Source organism: Micromys minutus (genome assembly GCF_963924665.1).
Source record: "Micromys minutus genome assembly, chromosome: 25".
In the NCBI taxonomy this organism is placed as follows: Eukaryota; Metazoa; Chordata; class Mammalia; order Rodentia; family Muridae; genus Micromys; species Micromys minutus.
Window position 1 is genome coordinate 21649998 of NC_137960.1, and position 21753 is coordinate 21671750.

The window sequence follows — 21753 nt, forward strand, 5'->3', positions numbered from 1 at the left end:
TTACTTAAGAATGGGTTGTTTTAACCACAGAAGTGGGTGAAGGCTATAGCTCAGTGAGAGAGCCCTGAAACCCAGAAGATTACTAGGCCCCTCTTTCCCAAGACTAAAGAGTGCAGATGGCTGAGAGTAGCCCTCAGACAAGACACTGACTGCTCTTCCAGAGGTCCTAAGTTCAATTCCCAGCAACCACATGGTGGCTTATCTGTCACGGGATCTGATGCCCTCTTCTGGTGTTTCTGGAGACAGCTATAGTGTACTCATAGAAATAAAATAAATTCTTAAAAAAGAAAAAAAAAAAAAGTCTTTCCAGAGCCCTTGGGTTACCCCAAGGTGAAATATCTGGACTAGTGACTGATTTGAAAGTCACCATACCTTACCAGTGGGGTAGCTCGCTTGAGCTCCAGCCCAATTTGTGGAAGTACACCTTCCACCACAAGTTGCCCTTCCCTGTTTGAAGTGGATCAGTGTTTCGGAGAGTTAATGACCGAAGAAGCATTCTACAAACTTGACGACGCAGGGCTTATCAATATGCTTAAAAAGTTGCTAATATCATGTGTTTTTGTTTTAAAAATCTGCACAGTGCAGAAAAAAATTGCATATTTGTTAAAAACTATGTTCGCCTCTGATTTCTGCCTAATTATGCTAGTTAGCATCCTTGACGTTAGGGAACTGCAAACACACTGCCCTTTTTTTACGGAAGTAAAAGCCGCTTCAGACTCTCAAGAGTCATAGCCTCGAAGTTGCAAGAAATAGACAATGAACACGGGCTTCAGATCTCTGGGGACGGTGCAGTAAACGCTGAGGCATAAAGAAACAGCTGAGGCCTTTAAGCCCAGTTTGCTAAAAGATTTTAACGAATGAGTGAACAGAGAAATTAAAACTGCCAAATGTCATCTGACAGTAAATAATTTAAGGCTGAGATACGTGTGCATTTTGTTTTATTTTGGAGACAGTCTCATTCTGCAGCCCAGACTGATTCATTTCTTACTAAGTAGACCAGGCTGGCCTCAAGCTCTGAATTCTCATACCTCAGCCTAGTCTTCCAAGTCCTGGGATTACAGGCCACCATGCCTGGCTATGTGTGCGCATTGCGCAAAGCCCATGTGGTTTTGAGAGGTTTCATGTAGCCCAGGCTATTCACTGACCAGCTTGCTATGTAGCAGAGGATGACCTTGAACGATTGTTTTATTATTGTTGTTTATTATTATTATCCTGTGTGTGTGTGTACAGTGTATATGCATTCGTGTGTGTGTGTGTGTGTGTGTGTGTGTGTGTGTGTGTGATGTGGGGGACCGGGTATAAAACATCTTGGCACTCTTCATAAAGTATTTCTCTCCTACCTTGTGTGGCTCTAACTTAGGTCACCAGCAAGCACTTAACTCTCCGAGCCATCTGTATAAATTTCACACAAATCTTGTTTTTCTATAACTATGGGGTCTTTTGTTTTTAACTGTAAAATAAGCAAAATGTGTCAGCTTTCCTGGGACAGGAACAAAGCGCTATTTATGGGGGGTGGGAGTGCTTAGAGTCTCCATCCCCCACCCTCAGTTGTTTTAACTACCCAAGGCCCCTGGGGCGCTTTCTCACCACCCTGCACTACTAAAGCCTTCAGGGGCCTGCTGCACTGCCTGCGACTGATCGATTGATCGATTGATCGATTGATCAACATACACAGCCCTCCCAGCCACACAGGCTAGGGAAAGGACGGAGCTCCTGAAGCCTGCCAAGAAACAGGTACGTGTTAATATCCATGCTTTCCCGGGATAAAGCAGCCCATGTTACTGTGTTGTCAGAGAAGTCAGCAGATCTTTAGAAAGGAAACTATTTCAAAGGTAACATTGGAAAAAGTGCAGTAGCTGATCGGCTAGTCTTCAAAAACAACGAAACAAAAATAATGCCAAACACCCACTCAGGGTGGGGTGCACCTAGACCTTAAATCATTAATAACTCAAGAGCTAAGAAGATAGCCTTGTGGCAATTTTTGGTGTTTAAAAATCATTATGTTTAATCTATACACAGCAAGAAAACTTTGACTATTTCCATGTTATGTTTTGTTTTACATGTACTTTATGCTCATTGTAACTGGTAAGATTTCAGTGCATACTATCAAACCTTTTAAAAAATCAAGTACTGACAAAAATATATTCATATAGTTTTATGCCAAAATGCTTTTGAAATTCTGTACATGTATCTCTCTTTTTTAAAAATAAAGTTGTAAGAAAAAAAAATGCCAAAATCGACAATATCTGAATCCTGACTTCACAAAGGTGTGGTGGTGGTGGTGTGTGTGTGTGTGTGTGTGTGTGATGTGGTGTGTGTGAGTGTGATGTGGTGTGTGTATGCTTGAGTGTGTTATGTATGATGTGATATGTGGTGTGGTGTGGTGTGTGTGTGTGTGTGGTAAGTGGTATATGTATGTGTGCTTGTGTATGTGTGGTATGTGTTTATGTGGTATATGGTTGTGTGTGTGTGTGTGTGTGTGTGTGTGTGTGTGTGCGTGTGTACAGGAGAGGTCAGAGGTCACCCTCAGGAGTCCTCCCACCACCTTGTTTTCTCTCCTTTTCTTTTGCTTTGTCATAGCATTTCCTAGTCTGTGGAGTCAAGGGGGTAAGCATTTTTCTCTAGAATCTGCAGTGAAGAATCAAAGTCCTGAACCATTATTGCTATTGTAAACAGCAGCAGATGAAAGGGAGACCCTTCCACAGCCCTGGGGGGGGGGAATAATAGTTAGACCTTTGATTATTTTTTAAAGACAGCGTCTCATGTAGCCCAGGTTGGTCTCAAATTCACCACGTAGCTAAGGATGCCTGGGAATTTCTGACCCTCCTGCACCTGATCCTGCTGGGACTGTAGGCACATCACACCCTGCGAATAGAACCCAGGGCCAGGCTAGGCAAGCAGTCTACCACCTGAGCTATATCCTCAGCCCATACTAAGCTATGACAATCATTTTGATGGAGATGTCCTATAGATTTATTTAACACATAGGCTGTGTTGGTAGCTGGGCTTTGGAATCCACAGTCAGAAAATTTGGGCGCTGTTGCTTTGGTTGATAACACCAGCGTCCTGCTTTTCCTAACTGTGAACAGGCTCTTCCCCCAGTTCAGGAGGTGCTGCTGGATGCAGCCACTCTAGATGAAGGCTCGGTCTGTTCCTGGCTCAGCAAACTTGTTAAAGCAATCCAAATCCACTTCATGAGGCTCTCTTTTGACCAACCATGACGGTAGTGAAGCGTTCACTGTTCAAATTGTAGATTATAAGGAAAATACTTCCACTAGCAACATTAATTTTTCCTATGGTTACAGAAACAGGAACACTCTTCTGGTCGACTATGCATCAATGTATGTGGATGTGTACAATTACGTGTGTGGACACATGTTGGGATGCATGTATCTGGGTACTAGTAAGGAAATCTACTAACTGGCTCAGTGAGGAAACTAAAATATTGAATATTAAATATCTTCGTACCTGAAGGCTGCATGTTATTTTAATTTAGCTTAATATTACCCAGGGTGATTCTTCTGCCTCCGCTTTCGAGAGAGCTGAGATTGTACGGTGAGCCACCACACTGGCTTGGTAGGATAAAACGCTCCCTGTCTATACCCGGGAAGCATTCAGCATCACCCCACCCAATAACTCTTGAGCGTCTCCAGGAAACTATTACAATATGTGTAAGTTCAAAACACACTCATGGTTGTATTTTACAAAAATCTATATTTTAATGTGTACATAGTTAAAAAAAATACAGAGCGCTTATATGCCCAAGTACTCTACCAGCCCTCCCATCCTCGCCCCCCCGGGGGGGGGTAAAAAAAAGCCTGACTCTACCAGATGCATGCACACACAATATACGGGGCATAAATGCATTTACACCACAAGGTAGTTGTTCAGAACATAAACAAGTCACATAATATAACCTCTCCCAATGGGAACAAACTTGCAAAGTTTAAAACGCTATCTGCCTGATGGTTTAGTACCAGTCTTATCTAATTATTTTTTCTGATACAGGGTCTCATAAATGTATATATTCCTCCATCTCCTGAATGAAGCTAGGATTACAGGCTTCATCACAGTGCTCTGTCTATGCGGCGGCTGGGGCTCGAACCCATGGCTTTTATACACACAAAGTCCTCTATCAACTCAGACCCGAGCCCCATGTCTTAGGCTAAAAGGGATAGAGCATTATTCCCACAGCAGTCCAAAGTCATTCACAATGTCCACTCAGGAAACCTACAAAACACAAGAAAAGTGGAGGAAGGGGGAGGGGCAACGAAACCATTTCATCCATCCGTCTGAAAAGGGAAGGAAATTAAGCCGAAAAGGTTTTCTCCCCTAGGACCCAAATGGTCCTGAGGCTTAGCTGGCCATAGGGAAGGGCTCTGGCTGGAAGCCGAAGAGCCTCTGCCCGTAGGGCTCAGGGTCTACCTGGAGCCTCGCCCCCGGGAATGGGAGGTAGGGGTGATCGCCGCCCCGCTGCTCGCAGCGCAGCCCCACCCAGTCCCGCTCGGCTTCGGCTAGGATGCGGGTGAGCGCCACGATGTAGCTGAGCGCCATCTGCAGCGTCTCGTACTTGGACAGCTTCTTGTCCTGGCCCCACTGCGGCACCACCCTGCGCAGCCGGTCGAACGCCGTATTCAGCCCCTGCATGCGGCGCCGCTCGCGCGCGTTGGCCGCCAGGCGCCTGCGCGCTGCGCTCTCCAGCCGCCCGGGCCCCGCGCACGAGACCGCGCGCTCGGCTGCGCCCGCACACTGGGGCGCGCCGCGCGCTCCCGCCGGAGGGCCGTGGGGTTTGCAAGCGGACTTCATCCACGCTGCCGCTCTGCGGGGCTGCCGGGCGTGAATAAGACACAGACGGAGCGACTCGAGTGCAATCAGTCAGTGGACAGAGGACACTGTGTGGCTTGTGTCCTGCTGGGTAGCCAGGCTGATGTCCCCTCCCTTGCCCAGATGCAGTGGAAGTGATGCTCAGGAAAAAGTCATTCCCCCTACCCCACCCCAAACGCGTGAAGTTGGACGAGGAGGAAACTTTCTTGCAGTTTGCTGCGGATCGTTCTTGGAGGTGCGGGGAAGAAAACCCTTCCAGTTCTCTGGGAAAGCCTGGGACTGCTTTTCGGGGTGGTGAAATCTTCGCAGAAGCTCAGCTAGGTCAGAAGCGCTTGGACTCCTTGCAGTAGATGTAGAAGAGCGCTAGACCGAGGGGTGAGGGAGGAGAATTTATAGCCCAGGGCTCAAGGAGGGAACAGGTGGTGGCAGGTGGGCGGGCGTCCCTCCGCTCCCATCTCAGCACCTTCCTACCCTGGGAACGGCAGGGGGGAGAGGGGCGACGCACAGCAAAATCCTGACATCACTGCCTTCATCTGTTGAAGTTTCTCCAAAGCTATGTCCAACGCTAACTAACACACCATCTGGAGTGGCCTGGTCTGGCTGTCCCCAATAGAATAATAACAAGGTGGGGGTGGAGGGAGAGCCTGGTCCATCTTTTCTCATACCAGTGGGCAGCTTCCATATCAAAAACAAAGGCCGGGTTTTTAAATGGTGAAGTAGAAAAGCATTTTGTGGGAAGATGTTGATTCTGACACTGTTAGGCATATCCGAAGGCTGGCAAGAGCATGCTTTGTTAAGAAGGGGCACATTCTAAGGTATTAACATTTTCATTTAATTTACTAAAAAAAAAAACTTTATACAAATTAGGAAATCTAAATATTGTTGAAGGCCTGGAATATGACCCTGCAAATAATTTCTGTTAAACAACTTATAATGAAGCCAAAGATATGAATGTGTCTATTTTCAACTTGGTACTGTGTTCTGTGATTGAGTTCTGCCGGTTCCGAGACCTTGACAGATTAATCCAGCATCTCTACTTCATTTTCTTGTTCATTAATATTGGTGATAACTAATCACTTCATTATTTCCCATTTAGCCTTAATAGAACATCTTCATGCACACGTGTGTGCAAAATGGAAACATCTAAATAATTTGGGAAACTTAAAAAAAATCATCTTTAATGGATTTTCTTTTTTGCCCATCGCTTATACCACTAAAACTATTTCATGCAACTCGGTGTTCTAGCGTGTCCTCAAGAACAGTAACAAAACGTGATTGCCACCATTGACAATTATTAGATTTACCCAGAGAAACCTTTAATTTCCTTCTCTCGTCTCAGCTTCTTTATTGTTTTTCAGGGGAATCCAGAGGCAAGGAAACAGGCTCCAATGGTTTCAGCTCTATATTTCAGGAAGGGCCAAGGATACTCTCTCATCTTTGGAACCGTGGGTGTAGCCTCAGATACTTTTATTTAATTAAATCATCTACAAGTTCATACAATGTAAGAGGCCTTTAAACTTGGACTTGTTTTTTCCGCTGGTACCTCAGACACGAACACCATCACCCTGACTCCAAGCCCTGCCTTCCCATAAATAGTTTATTAATCCCCAGCTAACGCACTGACCGGGAAATGAAGTTGAATAACTTGTGGACAATGGGAATCAATTGAACATTAATAATCTTCAGAGCGACAGATGTTGGACAGAGACTTGTGCACAGAGCCACTCAGCTCCGTCACTCCTCGGTCCTAACAGTCATGTTGGGAACAGCAGTTCTGCGCTGGGGAAAACTGTTCTTCAGTCATCCAGATGTCAAACGTACGCTTTTTTTAAGGTTGTCGCAGAAGTCTGCTTTCTTAGTGCTATTGTTCCTCATGTGAATTCAGCTCACCCTCCTCCCCTGAAGAGTCCCCTCTGTGAGGCACCGTGGATTATCTCCCAGCACAGCAGACGTGTGCTGCCTCTGCCCGTTAATGTCTAAAAGTATTAATAAGACCTATGGTTTTGCAAATTGTATATCCAGGATAGGTTACGATTTTTGGCCCACCTACCAGAGAATCAAAAGAATTATAGAGAGGAAAAAAGAAACGCTGGGATACAAACTACATGTGACATGAAATTGATCCAGAGTTAGGGGACCTTAACTAAAAGGGTGTCAGGGACTGGGGGGGGGGGTGGGAGGAACCATCAAGTAATGCACTTCCCAGAGGCATCTTGAAAGACTTTGAGAGTACTACTAAGATGGAAAACCGGCACAGGAAAGTTTCTGAGATCGCTAAGAAAAGAGGAAATCTATTGACGTCAGCATTGAATAGACCTGGTTGAACCCAGAATTCTCTTCCAAGTAGTTATGAATATTCTGTGTATACCTTTGCAAAGGGGTGTCTGTTCTAGCACCTTCCATGGGATTTGTTCATTTATGGATAAGATCTTCTATATTACAGGCTGTTCATGAACTTGCTACATAGCCGAAGGTGACCTCCCCAGCTAAAGTGCAGGGATTATGGGTGTGTGCAGCGCTGGGCTTCTGATATTCTAGACAAACAATACACTGGCTCAGCATTATTCCTCACCAGATCTTCCATTTATCTTGTAGAGAAGATGTCAGTCCAAGGACCAAGCACTATGCTTGAAAACTGGAAACAGATACTGCTGGATTAAGAGAGGATGTCTACTCTCTCAGATCCTTTTTATCTTGGAGGCTTTAAAATTGTGAGATTTCAGCCAGGCATTGGTGGAGCACACCTTCGATCCCAGCAGAGGCAGAGACAGGCAGATCTTTGAGTCCGAGGCCAGTCTGGTCTACAGAGAGAGTTCTAGGACAGCCAGGGCTACACAGAGAGACCCTGTCTCGGAAAACAAAAACAAACAAAATTATGAGATTACCTAATTATGCCACTCACTTGATAGTGGGGCAAGAGAGATCCACTAGTGAGCCAGATAAATATATATAAATATGTGTAATATATATATATATATTAGCTGTCTTCAGACAGACCAAAGAGGGCATCAGATCCCATTACAGATGGTTGTGAGCCACCATGTGGTTGCTGGGAATTGAACTCAGGACCTCTGGAAGAGCATCAGAGCTCTTAACTGCTGAGCCATCTCTCCAGCCCTCGCACTGCCATTTTTAAAGGTCAGTAAACTTTAGGCCCCAACCCTACCATCTAGGACAAGGCCCAGAAAATACTAAGTAGTCAGTAAATGACCCAGATGGTGTGACTGGAGCAATAAATTAGATAAAACTGATTTAATAATAAGCACATGTCTACTGAAAAACCCGTAGTAATGATTTGCAATCCCCCCCACAGAGACAGAGACAGACAGACAAAGACACACACACACACACACACACACACACACACACACACATACCTGCAGGGAACCCAAGCTATCTCTAAATTTTGCGTTTTGTAACAGGATTGTTTTCCTTCTGTGTGACAGGATCTCATATGCTGTTGCCGGCCTCGCTATGCAGCCTCAGAATAAACTCAAACTTCTGATCCTCCTGCCTCACCTCCCAACAGTGACCCCAGCTTTTGGGAGGTGAGGCAGGAGGTGCATGACTATGTGGTATTTCTTGCATTCTGGGCAAGCATCCTCCCAACTGAGTGACAGCTCAGTCCTGGGGCTGATTCTCACTTCCAAAATATCATGAGCTATTTGGACCTGAAGGACATTATGTGTCAGGCTAAGCTCCACATGGTCAGTGTTGACAGCTTGAGGTAAGCCGTGGAAATGGTGGTCACTGTTACAGGAGGCCTTTGACTTGTACTCAGTCCCAGAGCCCAGCAGACGAAAGCAACATGGAGTTATTCTAGTTAAATGAAATTAACTGGGTGAGGGATCTAACCAAGCAAGGAATGGCTGTGTATCAAGTGCAGCAACTAAACTCTGGTTACTTGGTGGGAACATCTTATCTCTTGGCTCATTTCTGCTTTCCGTTCACCCAAAACCACCTGATGCGGCTGCCGGCAGAATGCTTGGAACCTGCCGTGGTTCAGAAGGCTGACTTATTATCTTTATATTTTAGGTGAGGAACACCCTTAATCCCGGCACTTAGAAAGCGAACTGGACCTCTGTGAGTTAGACGCCGGCCTGGTCTACACAGAGTGTTCCAGGCCAGCCAGGGCTACATATTGAGACCCTGCCCTGATTTTGTGATTGTTATTTTATTATTAGTATGTGTGTGTGTGCGCACACATGCATGTTCATGTGTAAATGGTCACATCTGTGAAGAAGCTGGGTAGGACATCTGGTGCCCTGCCCTTGTACAAGACTGTCCTCAGAGCCACTGTCTTCAGCTGGGCCTGTCCAACAAAGATCATAACAACTGGGCTTATTGAGAGTTGATGTTCCCTCTCAGAAGGAGGAGACCAAGAAGGTCATGGGACCCTTACCTGAGTATCTAATGATCCCCCCCACAAACATAGTATGCAGTTCTGTTCTTATGGAGACCTCAGGGTCTCTGGGAGAATCTAGGAATATAGGTGGTGAAGGACTAGCATGTAGGAAGCCACTGCATTCGCCATTACAAGATGGCGCTCAGCCAGTAGGGAGGAAGGCCAGTTTTGAGATAAACAACCTAAGTGCGCATGCACGCCTGCCTGTTTTTGCTGAATCATGGTGACTCTGAGTATGCTAATTAGGGCGCACAGAATGCACCAATCAGGTGGCGACACAGTCCTCCTAAGCATATATAAGGAGGGCTGGTTTCTGGGCTCGGGATCTTTCGCAACTGCAATCAAACCCGCAATAAACACCTGTAGAAGGATCCTGTTGTGGCGCGTCTTTCTTGCTGGCGAGATAGGCGATCGCTACACTAGCAGAGCAGGCTTCACCTACACAGCCATGGAGAGCCTGCATCCCTGTTGGGTACAAACCTTCCAGTGTGGCTGCCCTAAGGTCACCCAAAGTCCTGCCCACATACTCTAATCTACTGCTCTGCAAATAAGTATAATAAAGTCATTGGTCCACCAGGGTGAACTTTGCTGGCATTGTACCTTGGTTTGTCTTTAGGACCACCAGAGGAGGAGAGGCCAGAAGGTATTTTCATCTCCCCAGGCATAAACTTTTAGGAGACCTGCTGTGTCGTTCTCCACCTCAGCTCCTCGGAACTGGGTCTCTCACTGGTCCTTGAGGAAGGCTGACTGGCTAACAAGCCCCAGACAATGCTTCTGTCTCTGCCCACAACAGCCCTGGAACTGTAAGCATGTGCAGTCACACTGTGTGGGGGCTAGGGATTTGAACTCAAAACCTCAGTGCTTGCACTATGAACCATCTCCCCAAAGAGTTTTGCCATGCTGTGCTGAGTCACTGTTCTTCCCAGGACCTGGCCCCTCCAGACTCCTTGCTATACCAGACTAACTCACCTGAGGTAAAACTCCAGCATCCCTGAGAGTATATAAAAGCCATCTGGTTCCCTTTGTTTGGCTGACTTGTTGACTCCTCCTGGACTTCCTGCCATCATCCAATCTACGACATTTATCTCTAACTCTAAGCTTTGTTGTTACTGTTTTAACTAAACCATTAACTCCAGTTTGGGGGTGAAGGCTGTTTGTTTGTCTTTTGGTTTTATGTGTATGGGGAACCCAGGGTTGCTGTTCATTGTTTCGGGACATTTTGGGGGAGACAAGGTTTCTCTGTATTTACCTGGCTGTGCTGGAACTCACTCTATAGATCAGGCTATCCTCAAACTTGCAGAGATCCTCCTACCTCTGCCTCCTGAGTGCTGAGATAAAAGGCCTGCACCCACCGCCCTGGCTACTCTAGGTTTTAAAGGGAAGTTTCTCTCTTTCAGACATTTCTTTTCTCACACTCGCTTTCCTCCAGGCCTATTATGGTTCCCATGGTCTTGAGACCATCTTTCTAACTACAGCTCATTTCCTGAAGGGAAATTTTGTGTCACTTCCTTTCCCAAACCAACCTGCCTGCTGCCGTTGTCATCTGTAAATAGCATCATCTCTGCCACCGTACGGCTCCCCCAGAAGTGTGCTTGTCTCCAGCCTGGGCTCATGACCCTCACACTAGCTGGTCCTGCAGCTTCAAATGCAAGCTTGCCAGCTGCCTCCCCTTGCCATTCAGCTTGGTTTGATGTTGTTTCCTTGCTTCTGTGTTTGGAAACTCCTGAAATTCGTGGACATCTTCTGAATGGCTCCTAACTATATCGTCAGCACCTAACCTGTGGCTAGGACAAAGTAGATGCACAAGAACCATTGTTGGAAGCTGGACATGGGGTACCTCTCTGCGTCCCCAACACTTGAGTGGCTGAAACAGCGGGAACTGGAGCTTGAGGATAGCCTGGGCTACTCAGGTGATGGTGTTTCACACAAAACAAACAAAGGCTACAGTAAATAGGGCCAGCGGGAAAGCTCCACAGGTAAAGTACTTGCCGCCAAGCTTCATGACAAACTGAAGCCACATGTTTAGAAGGAGATAACCAACTCTCACAGGTTGTCCCCTGACCGCCATGCAGATCCACACATAAATAAATAAAGTAAAAATAATAAAAACAATAATGAATATTAGATGGAAAACAACGGGAATAAAAGGAAGCTAGAAAAGGAGAGACCCTGAGAGTGGTCCCGGTTCCCATAGCAACCCAATTTTTCCCCCTTCTGCTAACAGCCACTTTGGGGAGTGCAGGAGGCAGGGCAGGGTAACGACTATGTCCTCCAAAAGCCTGCCGCTGCCTTTGTTCCTGCTCTGAAAAATGTGACATCCGCTGTTTTTCAGTGAGCAGGTGGCTCGCTTCCCCAAAGGGTGCTCTCATTACCAACCAGGTTTTAGGCAGCTCCTGAGTCAGCTAAGAGCCCAGGCTTCAGTGGCCCAGCCCAGCCAAGGATGTCCACTCCCAGCCCGTAGGAGGGGGGTGTCTATGGGAGGTATGTTTAAGGGGTGTCTAGTCACCTTATTAGTTTTGCTGTTTTGTTCCGTCGGCAGTTTAAGCTCCTTGGCTGAAGTTGTTTTAAATGTCTAGACACTCTGGTCTCTGGAGCCTGAAGTTAGGCTTCTAGAAGTTCATCCCGGCCATCCTGAGTAACTCTTCCCTAGCTATTCCTCAGCACCCTCAAGAATACTGTATTAGGAGGCCAACAGAAACCCTAAGCTATAAGATGCCTGTCTTATGATACAAGTATCTCTCCTTTACTCATTGGCAACTGTGGGGATTCTGTAAACCCCACCCCTCAGCTACCTGGCAACAGCCAGGTATGCTCTGCCCCAGTGACCTGACACTATAAAAGGGACTGCTTGCCCCCTCCTCTCTCTCTTGCTCTCTTGCTCTCTCTTACTCTTGCTCACCCTCCCATCCCCCTCCTCTTCCCCTGCCCTTTCCCCCCTCCACGTGCTCATGGCCAGCCTCTACTCCTCTCTCTCTCTCTCTCTCTCTCTCTCTCTCTCTCAGCCTCAGCCTCTACTACCCTCTCAACTCCTCCATGACTTGAATACTTGAATAAACTCTATTACATGGTCGTGTGGCTGCCCTCAGGGGGAAGGGATTCCCAACATGGATCCCCCAGAGGCATCCCCCTTACCTCTAGGCCTCCTGGCCTAACCTCGGTGGGCCATATCCCCCCCACCCTCATCCTTTTCCTAACATTGGTGCTGAAACCCTGGAGGTCATCTTTTAACAACAGTAACAATGTACCAACCTGTCTAACTGACTCACATGGATGTATCGACTTGCTAGGTGCAAGGGATTATTGTAGGCACTAGAAACAGAACTGAATAAGTTTAAATTGATGTCATTTGTACCTTCCTATGAACTTATTTCTTGTTCCTCCACTCAGACTGTGAGTTCTCTGGGGGAAGGGGCAGAGTTTACACATAATGGCCTTGCTAGAGTGTTCAGTGTTAGTTGCTTGGTTGACTGCAGTTCTTACCCGAAGCTGATGTTGAGCTAAGGAGACCAATCTTGGCACCATAAACACCTTTAAGGTGTGTATTCCACTTGGCAAAGCCGTGACTGTAACCAGCTCAAAGAGCCAGCAATTGGCAGAAAGCTCTTTCAAAACATTAGCCAATTGATAAAGAAGTTAAAGAATCAGGCTAGTTTCTCATTTGTTTTAAACTATTTTTTAAAAGATTTGATTTTATCTTATATGTGTATCATATGCGTAGTTGGTGCCGAGCTGGTCAGACAAGGACAATGTGTCCCAAGAAAGTAGAGTTGTGGGGGGTTGTGAGCCACCTCGCCGGTGCCTGGTACCCTGCCAGAACAAATTATTTTATTTTATTTTTATTTATTTTTGAGTCAGAGTTGTTCTGTGTAGCCATGGCTGACCTGGAACTTGTTCTCTGCAGAGAGCCAGGCTGGCCTCAGACTTGGAGATCCACCTGCCTGTGCCTTTGCTGGGATTAAAGGCATCTGCCACTATCACCAGCTTCAAGTCCAACTCCTAACAATTACACTAATTCATTTGTATGTGTCTGGGTGTGCATGCCCTGGTGCGTGTGTGGAGGTCAGAGAGCAACGTTCAGGGGCTGTTTCTTCCCCTTTACCATGTGGAACCAGGGCATAGAACTCAGGTCATCAGGCTTGGTGTCAAGTGCCTTGACTTCCGGAGCCAGCTTGAAGCCCCCCAAAATGCTAAAATTTAATATTTTAAAAACCAATGCTTCCCATTCAAGTCTTCTGACCCTGCAGATCTAAACTTGCCTTCCCTGCTTATATATAATTGGAGGAAACGTTTTTCTTGAGATTTGAGGGTTAGGGAGTGGTCTCATGTGTCTGATGCTGTCCTCAAGTTCTCCTGTAGCCCAGGATGACCTTGAACTCCCTGCTTTCACCTCCTGAATGCTAAGGGCATGTGGGTTTCTGCTGGACATTGTAAAGCCCCAATTTGATGTGACCTTTATTCTCTCTCTCTCTCTCTCAATTAGGCTACTCCAGTCGTGTCTATTGGATATTGTTAGCACCTGGTTTGGTGGTATTTTGTTATCCATCCGTCTGTCTGTCTGTTACTTGTTTTTTGTTTGCTTGTTTGTTTTACATTTGGTTGTATGTAAACCCTCTCCTATGAAACCAAATGTACAGCAATCATAGATCATTTTCCAGACCACACAGAACACCGGGCAAGCACTCTACCAACAAAGCCATATGCCTAGTCCTTGCTGGATCTATTTGTTTGTTTATTGGTTTTCCAAGACAGGGTTTCTCTGTGTACCCTGGCCATCCTGAAACTTGCTCTGTAGACCAGGCTGGCTTCCAACTCAGAGTCCACCTGCCTCTACCTCCCCGGTGCTGGGATTAAAAGCATACACCACCACCACTTGGCTCTTTATTGTAATTTCTAATACTCAAGATTTATTAAAAGTTCTTGATGGGGGAACAGTGCAGGAAGGGGGGGAGCCATAGAGGCAAAAGGGAGAGGGGATAGGGCAGAAGGGATGGGGGGGTTGCAAAGGGTTAACTGGGAAGGGAGATATCATTTGAGATGTAAACGAATGGAATGATTAATAATAATAAAAAGTTTGTGAATGATTCAGACACTGTTAAACCGGTTCAATAAATTACCCTGCTGTATCCTTTCAGCAGCTCAGAGTGGTGGGCCTCACTCTTGCTGTGCTATTTTATCTTGTTTTAGTGTGTATGTGTGCAAGAGTGTATGCGTGGTATTACACACATGTATGCGTGCAGGTGTGGGGGCCGATACGCACACTGAGCAGGCCAGAGGAAGACACTTGAGTGTCCTGCTCTGTCACATTCTGTCTTATCCCTTTTTGAGACAAGGTCTCTCACTGAACCCGGAACTTGTCTGGTGGCCAGCAAGCCCACTCACAGCACCAGGGCTACACTCCAACTAACCTCTACCAGACTCAACTTCAGCTAGTCCGCGGACCGACTACACTCCACCAGAACAGTTAGAGGATGCTCTGAGCTCCTCCCTGCCCATTAGAAGTAAGTCTGTGCAAATAACCATAAAATTAAACCCACCCAGGGAGGGCCATTGATTCACAATTGGCATAGCTTGCCAGATGCTACCTAGTCTAAGAACTGCCTTGGCTTTTCCTGGCCATGCTGTCTGCCCTTGGCTTTGCAGGGTGTGTTCCCAGCAGGGGAGGTTCCTCCACTGAGGCTTGCTGCTGGAACTCCAATTGAAGGCCTGGCAGGTTTCCCATATGTTTCAGGAGAAAGGCCAGCCATGCCCCCCACCCCGTGCTGGAGTCACCCTCTTATCTAGTTCGAGAGCCTGAAGCCACCCCCAGGAGATTAGAGACGCTCCCACCATCTAATTAACAAGGTGGCCTCCCGCTGCAGAACGGAATGAGGGCAGAAGGAGAGAATGCCTGATTAAACTGGGACCCCAGAAAGCAGGCTCAGAGATCACCGATGCATACTTAAGACATCGCTAATGGGTCAGGGCGGTTCTATGCCTGAGACGTTGAGTTCTGATTCTTCTCAGCCCCTTCCTACTTCTTAACGCTATAGACACTCTCCACACAATTTTTAAACGCTACGCATTGATGAACGTATCTGAATAAGTACTCCTACCGACCCATACTCTCGGATAGCAAAATCGCGGCTACTGTTGGAAGATGTTCCTTTTTTTTTCCCTGGTGGGACAACTTGAAAAGGATTAAACACTCCCGACCCCTCCCCTACACCCGAAGAGCAAGCTTCTGGATTTGGAGAACGGTGTTTGCTTCTGGCCTCAGTTGCGAATATTTATTTGTGCTCCCTTCGATTTCCAAAGAAGCAAAGTCCTAGTTTTGCGGCAGGAGCTTCCGGAAGGGCTCAGCCTCCCCGTAAGCAGTGGCCAGTGTTTGGTCTTGGGAAAGGAGGGTCTGAATTAGGAGACAGTGGTAATGACTGGAAACAGAGGGAAATTAAAATGATGGGAAGTCAGAGCACAACACCACCTCTTGCCACCAACTTTTGACATTCTAATTAGGATACATGCTTATGCAAATCAGGGTTGTCACTTTTCCCAACTCAACCCAGCGCCTACAATTGTTCCCGAGATCCGTCCAGCGAGGCTGGTGGGTGACAGGATTAAAACTCTCCCAGGATTTGAGGGCAAACTGGGAGGTCGTCTCCAGAGATGCCCTAGTTTGTGCGCAGCCAGGCACAGCTGGGCTTTTGTCCTGTTAGCCACCAGGACGCCTTGGATTTCTCCCATCAAGCAAGATAGAATGTGACACTGAAGTGTTCTCAAGCTTCGGTCCTCAGGAGCGGAGAGGGAGGCAGCCAGGAGTCCACCGCGAACCACGGGAAGTGGGTTTGTGGCGTCAGCCCAGGCAAAGAGTGCAGAACATTTCACTTTGGCAATGTAAGAAACAAAGTTGGTCATAGGTTGATAACTACAGACATTCTAATAGACACATGGCTGGGAGGGGGTCATGTCTGAAATAAAATTAAGAATAAATAAATAGTGGTTAAGAGCACTGGCTGCTCTTCCAGAGGTCCTGAGTTCAATTCCCAGAAACCACATGGTGGATTACAACCATCTCTAATAGGATCAGATAGATGCCTTCTTCCAGTCTGGTCTGTCTTTAAACGGCTACAGTGTACTCGTAAAATAAATAAATCTGAAAACCGAATGAATAAGCTGGAGAGGTGGCTCAGTGGTTAAGAACATGTACTGTTCTTACAGAGGACCAGAGTTCAACTCCTAGCACCCATGTCAAACAGCTCACAACTGCTTCTAACACCGGCATCCAAGGGATACCCCTAACTCCGGGCACATGAACATATATAGACATACACAGATATACATGTAAGTAAATAATAAGAATTTTTTTTAATGAAGCATTATAAGACCCAAATTGAGTCTTATCTATTTGAGGCTCCCATGAATGAGACGAGAGATCGGGGATTGATGCAAAAGCAAGGGGTTTATTTGTCTAGTGCACTGGGCTGGCCTACATCCAGAGGAGAGGCAACCTTGAAAGACTAACAGTTTTTTATACTTTTTAGGGGTACAGGTTACATCAGCAAGGTTATAATTTAAATTCATTGGCTAAGCATATTGACCTTTAAACCTATTGGTTAGTGAGCATATGTGTCAGGACTCTAACCGGGACTTTCTAGAGGGTCAGATGGCTATCAGTCAACACATTTTACGATTCTCCTGAGAATTATTTACTCAAGGAAGTCCCTTAGGTCAAGGCTGCTGGGCCATTCTTTCAGCATACACCTGTCATGGTACCAAAAAAAAAAAAAAAAAAAAAAAAAAAAAACTTAAACTTTTTTAATGATTTATTTATTTTTTTATTTTATGAGCACTGTTGTTTTGCCTGTATGTATATCTATATGAGGGCGCTGAATGTCCTAGAGATAGAGTTCCAGACAGTTGTGAGCCACCACATGGGTGTTGGGAACCTGACAAGAGCAGCAAGTGCTTTTGTGTGCATGTTTGTTTTGTTTTTCTGAGACAGACTTTCTCTACGTATGCAGCCCTGGCTGTCCAGGAACTCACTATGTAGACAAGGCTGGCCTTGAACTCAGAGATCCACCTGCCCCTGCCTCCTGAGTCCAGGAGTTGAAGGCATATGTCACCATGGCCAGCTCAGAGTCTGTTCTTTTTTATTTTCTTATAAAGGACAACATTTAATCAGGGCTGGCAGAGGTTCCATCTATTATCATCAAGGTGGGAGCATGGCAGCATCCAGGCAGACATGGTGCAGGAGGAGCTGAAAGTTCTACTTCTTCATCTGAAGGATGCTAATGGAAAACTCTCAAAGTCTGTTCCTAACAGGCCAGGATGTCTCCACTTTCCAGAGCCGCGAGTGTTCTTAACTACTAAGCCATCTCTCCCATTCCCTCCATGACGATTTTATTGTAACAGAGGTCAAGACGGCTTTAAAATACGTTGGTGGTAATGTCAGGTGGGTTACAGCAAACCAAGGTAACCTGCGCTGTGCCTTTAGCTTTTGAGTTGGTAGAAGCTGTGGCTCTGTTTATGTGTTCTTAAAAGATTACCTCCTGGTCATTAGGATATTAGTGTTGCCTTGCAGACGATTCTCCTAGTCTCCTGCCAATGACCTAGCAATGGTTACATCATCACTTGCCGCCATTGCCACCTTTTCTACCATTGCCACCCGTGCCACCCCTTGGCATGAGTGGCATGGCAGCATACAAGAGGACTGCTCCTTACCCCAGCGACCTCTCCTCTTCTCTCTCCCCCTTACCCTCTCTCTGCTCTCTGCCAGCCTCTCTTCATTCCTTCTATCCTCGTCCCCACTTTTTCCACCCTCATGGCTCTGTCTGTCCCTACCCCTTCTCCAGGTCCTCCCTTCCCTCCCCCGACAATAACCCCCCTTTATACCTTAAATCTGTCACACGGCATGATTTCTCAGGGGGACACCTTGGTGTGGGCCCATCAGGTGCCCCTTACCCCCACTGCTGCCACATTATATAACAATTAGGCCACACATAGATGTAGGCAACTTGGCTCAGGATCTTCAGCTTTTCAAATGCACTCATCACAGGGTCTTATTTAGCCTGTTTTCTGTTCATTTTTTTTCTGGGAACTTTGGTTCACAGGGTTTGTTGGTTGGTTGTTTGGTTGGTGGGTGGGTTGGCTGGTTGGTTGTTTGGTTGGTGGGTGGGTTGGTTGGTTGGTGAGTTGGTAGGTTGGTTGGTGAGTGAGTGGGATGGTGGGTGGGTTGGTTGGTTCTGTTGTTGATTATTGTATTGGGCTTATCTAGGCCAGGTTGGACTGAAACTTGAACGGTGCCTGTATCTATCTCCTGATTACTGAGACCACAGGTGTGTGCCATCCTGCTCAACACCTTTGCTTGCTTAGCTTATCCCCACCCCAGCCCTCTGCCAGTCCTGGGGATTGTTTCTAAAACCTCATACTTGCTAGGCCTGTGGTTGCCAAGTTGGGCACAAGAGCCTGCGATCCTCTGGCCTTGGCCTCCAGAGTTGCTAGCATTACATAGCCCTGCACCACCAGGCTTGTCTGTTTATCCTCTTAGTAGAAAAAAAAAAAATCATAAAGAATCTGGTCTTTAACAAGAGACCTAAACATGGGGGTGCAGGCCTGTATTCCTTGCTATTTGGGAGATTGACTCCAGAAGTTCTGGGCCAGCCTGAGCAACAGAACAAGACTCTTGTCTTCAAAACAAACAAACAGACAAAACAAAACAAAATATGCCAGTATTCTGGAGACAGAGGCAGGTAGACCTCTGAGCTGGAGGCCAGCCTGGTCTACAGAGTGATTTCCAGGACAGCCAAGGCCACACAAAGAAACTCTATCTCCAAAAAAACAGGAAGAAATAAAGAAACACACACACACACACACACAAATATTTTTTCCTTTTAATATATATATATATATATATATTTTTTTTTTTCCAAAAAATAAAGAGTTGAAGCTGGAGCAATGGCTCAGTGGTTAAGTACTTGTTCTTGCATACAGAGAACTTGAGTTCAATTCTGAGCACCCAAAATATGATGGGTCACAACTACCTGTAACTTTCAGGTACTCACATGGTATACATTCCTACATATACAATAAATCTAAGAGAAAAACAATAAAAAGGCAGGGAGTTGTAGGTAGGTGTGGGCCATTCCCCTCCTGAGAACCTAGTGGCCATGGGTAGGGATGGGATGGGGGCCATGGGTGGTAAGTCCTGTGCTTTTTAAACATTTTTGGTTGGAAATGTTTAAACACAGGGAGTCCTATGGCTATAGCAGTCAACACAGGAGAGCTACAGACCTTGGAGATCACCCATCCTCCATGGTGCTGAAGGAGGCGACCTCCTTCATCTAGAAGTGCCCATGTCTGGCCTGACAACAATTAATGAGCTTGTATAAAGCTGCCCCAGGCAGGCTGAGCCCAGCGCTTCCTAGCTTTGTTAGGAAGCCGTAACCATATCGGTGTGGGCTAATTAATTGGTCTTCAGGTAGTAACTACATCAAAGATATCTTGGGTACCCTGGGAAGCCTGAGAGAGTCAACCAGCTCAAGATTGATGAACGAAGGGCTGCTGAGGTCAGGCTTCGGAACACAAAACCATCTGCTGGCTCTCTGGGGCTGGGACCTGCAGAAAAGCAATTTTAGAAGAACAGGTGCTGGCTTTTAACTTAGCCTTTCTTTTCTTTTATGCTGAAATCATGACTTTAGTTGGGAAGAGCCTCCAGTTGGCCGGTGAAATTCACGAGGTGCCCACTGTACCTTAAAATAACCTGGCCCAACAGTATTACAATAACCTCGACTGGCTACTGCCCAAAGTCACAGACCACACATCCCACGCCAGCCTCCCCAGAGTGTTAAACAGCAGGACACAGTGAGTCCTAGGCCCCGTCCCAGAAGACTAGAAGCTAAGGAGCATTATCGCCCGCCAAATGGTACGTGGCTGCAGAACAGAGCATGTGGCCCGTCTCTTCACAAAGTCCTTGGAAGTTGACATTTACATGTTCCCGGTCTCTTGTAAGTGTCTCCTGGCTCTGTGGGCTGTGTGTTTTGAGTTCTCTGATGGTGAGTTTATGTCTAGTGACGATGGTTCAAAGACATCTTTGCTCCATTATAAACAAAACAAGGGCCCGGTGGTGGTGTGCACTGCTTTAATCCCAGCAGAGGCCAAGGCCAGTGCATCTCTGTGAGTTTGAGGCCAGCCTGTCTATACCTCTAGTTGTAACCAGTACCCAGCATTGAGGTTGCCACCGCCCTCATGTAAGGCACTCAGCTAGTGGTAGACCCCACTACTAGCTACATGATGCTAATTTTGCAGGTGTGGAGTTCTGGGGTTATGAAGGCTTCCACCAAGATTTTTAAAGAGAGCCTGGTAAGTCTTGAGTGACAAGTCAGGGTCCCTGAAGACAGCTCCTCGGGAGGGTCACGAGGAATGGTGCTAAAAAGCCCAGGAAGTGGAATCTGTCCATTCACACCACACATAAGCATTCCTTTGAGTTTTTAGACTTTTATTTATAAATCAAGTGTGTAAAAGAAAACCAGAAATTCTTCATATTATATGTATCTGTGCTCATGCAATTATGCCATGGTGTGTACAGGCACATGTAGAGGCCAGAGATGAATGTGGAGTGTCTTCCTCCTATTGCTTCTCTACTAGGGGCTGAACCCAGGGTCTCAAACTATGCACTGAATTCCTTCCTCGGCCCTCTTACTATATTTTACTATTATGACTATTTTTTAAGACAGGGTCTTATGCACCTCGCACTGACCTCCAGCTTACTACATAGCCAAGGGTGAGTTTATATCCCTGATCCTCCTGCCTCAGTTTCCAGAGGACTGGAATAACAGGTGTTCATATGGGGTACTAGGGACATAACACAGGGTATCATGCATGCTAAGTGAGCACTCTACCAACTGAGCTACGTATCCAGCCCTTTTGCCTACAAAGCCATTTGACAGCGTCTATATTAAATCTGTTAAAGCCGTTGCTTGGTAACAGTAACTCTAAGATGTAGGGCCCACAGTAAGAAGTGTGGAGGTCTAAAAAGACAGATACAAGTGTGGTTCCACCAGCCTCTTTATTTAGTTATGTGTCTGTGTAAGCGTAAGCATGCCCTGTCGGCACAGACTTGTGCAGAGGCTGAAAGACGTCGGATCCCTGAGAGCTGGGCTTACAGGTATTTGTGGGATTCCCAGCTTGTTCCATGGGTGCTGGGACCCAAATTCCATTCCTCATGACTGCGCAGGAACCACTCTTAACCACTGAGCCATCCTACCAGCCCCCTATTCATACCAAATGTATACCTAGGCCAAAATTGGAAGCCAGGGGAAGCATCACAAATGGAAGAATGTATAAACAAATTGTAGCGCAGGACCAAACATGTTCCTCCTTAACAGAGCCTAGCCAGACCACTGTACACATATTGATATAAGGAATCTGTTCCTGTTGGAGGGCATCACTGTGATTAATTAATATTGCCAAGGTAGCTCCTTAATATTGCGTAAAATAAAGTTTGTTTTGGTTCCCCTCCCCCCTTTTTGTGGCCTCAGCAGCCTAAATCA

General features: G+C 46.4%; 1 protein-coding gene across 1 annotated transcript; it reads right to left on the reverse strand.

The window, feature by feature from the left end:
• Window positions 1-4356: 4356 nt before the first annotated feature.
• On the reverse strand, window positions 4357-4806 carry ATOH7 (atonal bHLH transcription factor 7; the record flags this gene model as incomplete). The annotated part of the gene is made up of 1 exon (XM_080938379.1): window positions 4357-4806. One exon carries the CDS (start codon window positions 4804-4806, stop codon window positions 4357-4359), a length of 450 nt encoding a protein of 149 aa, XP_080794505.1.
• Window positions 4807-21753: the final 16947 nt, after the last annotated feature.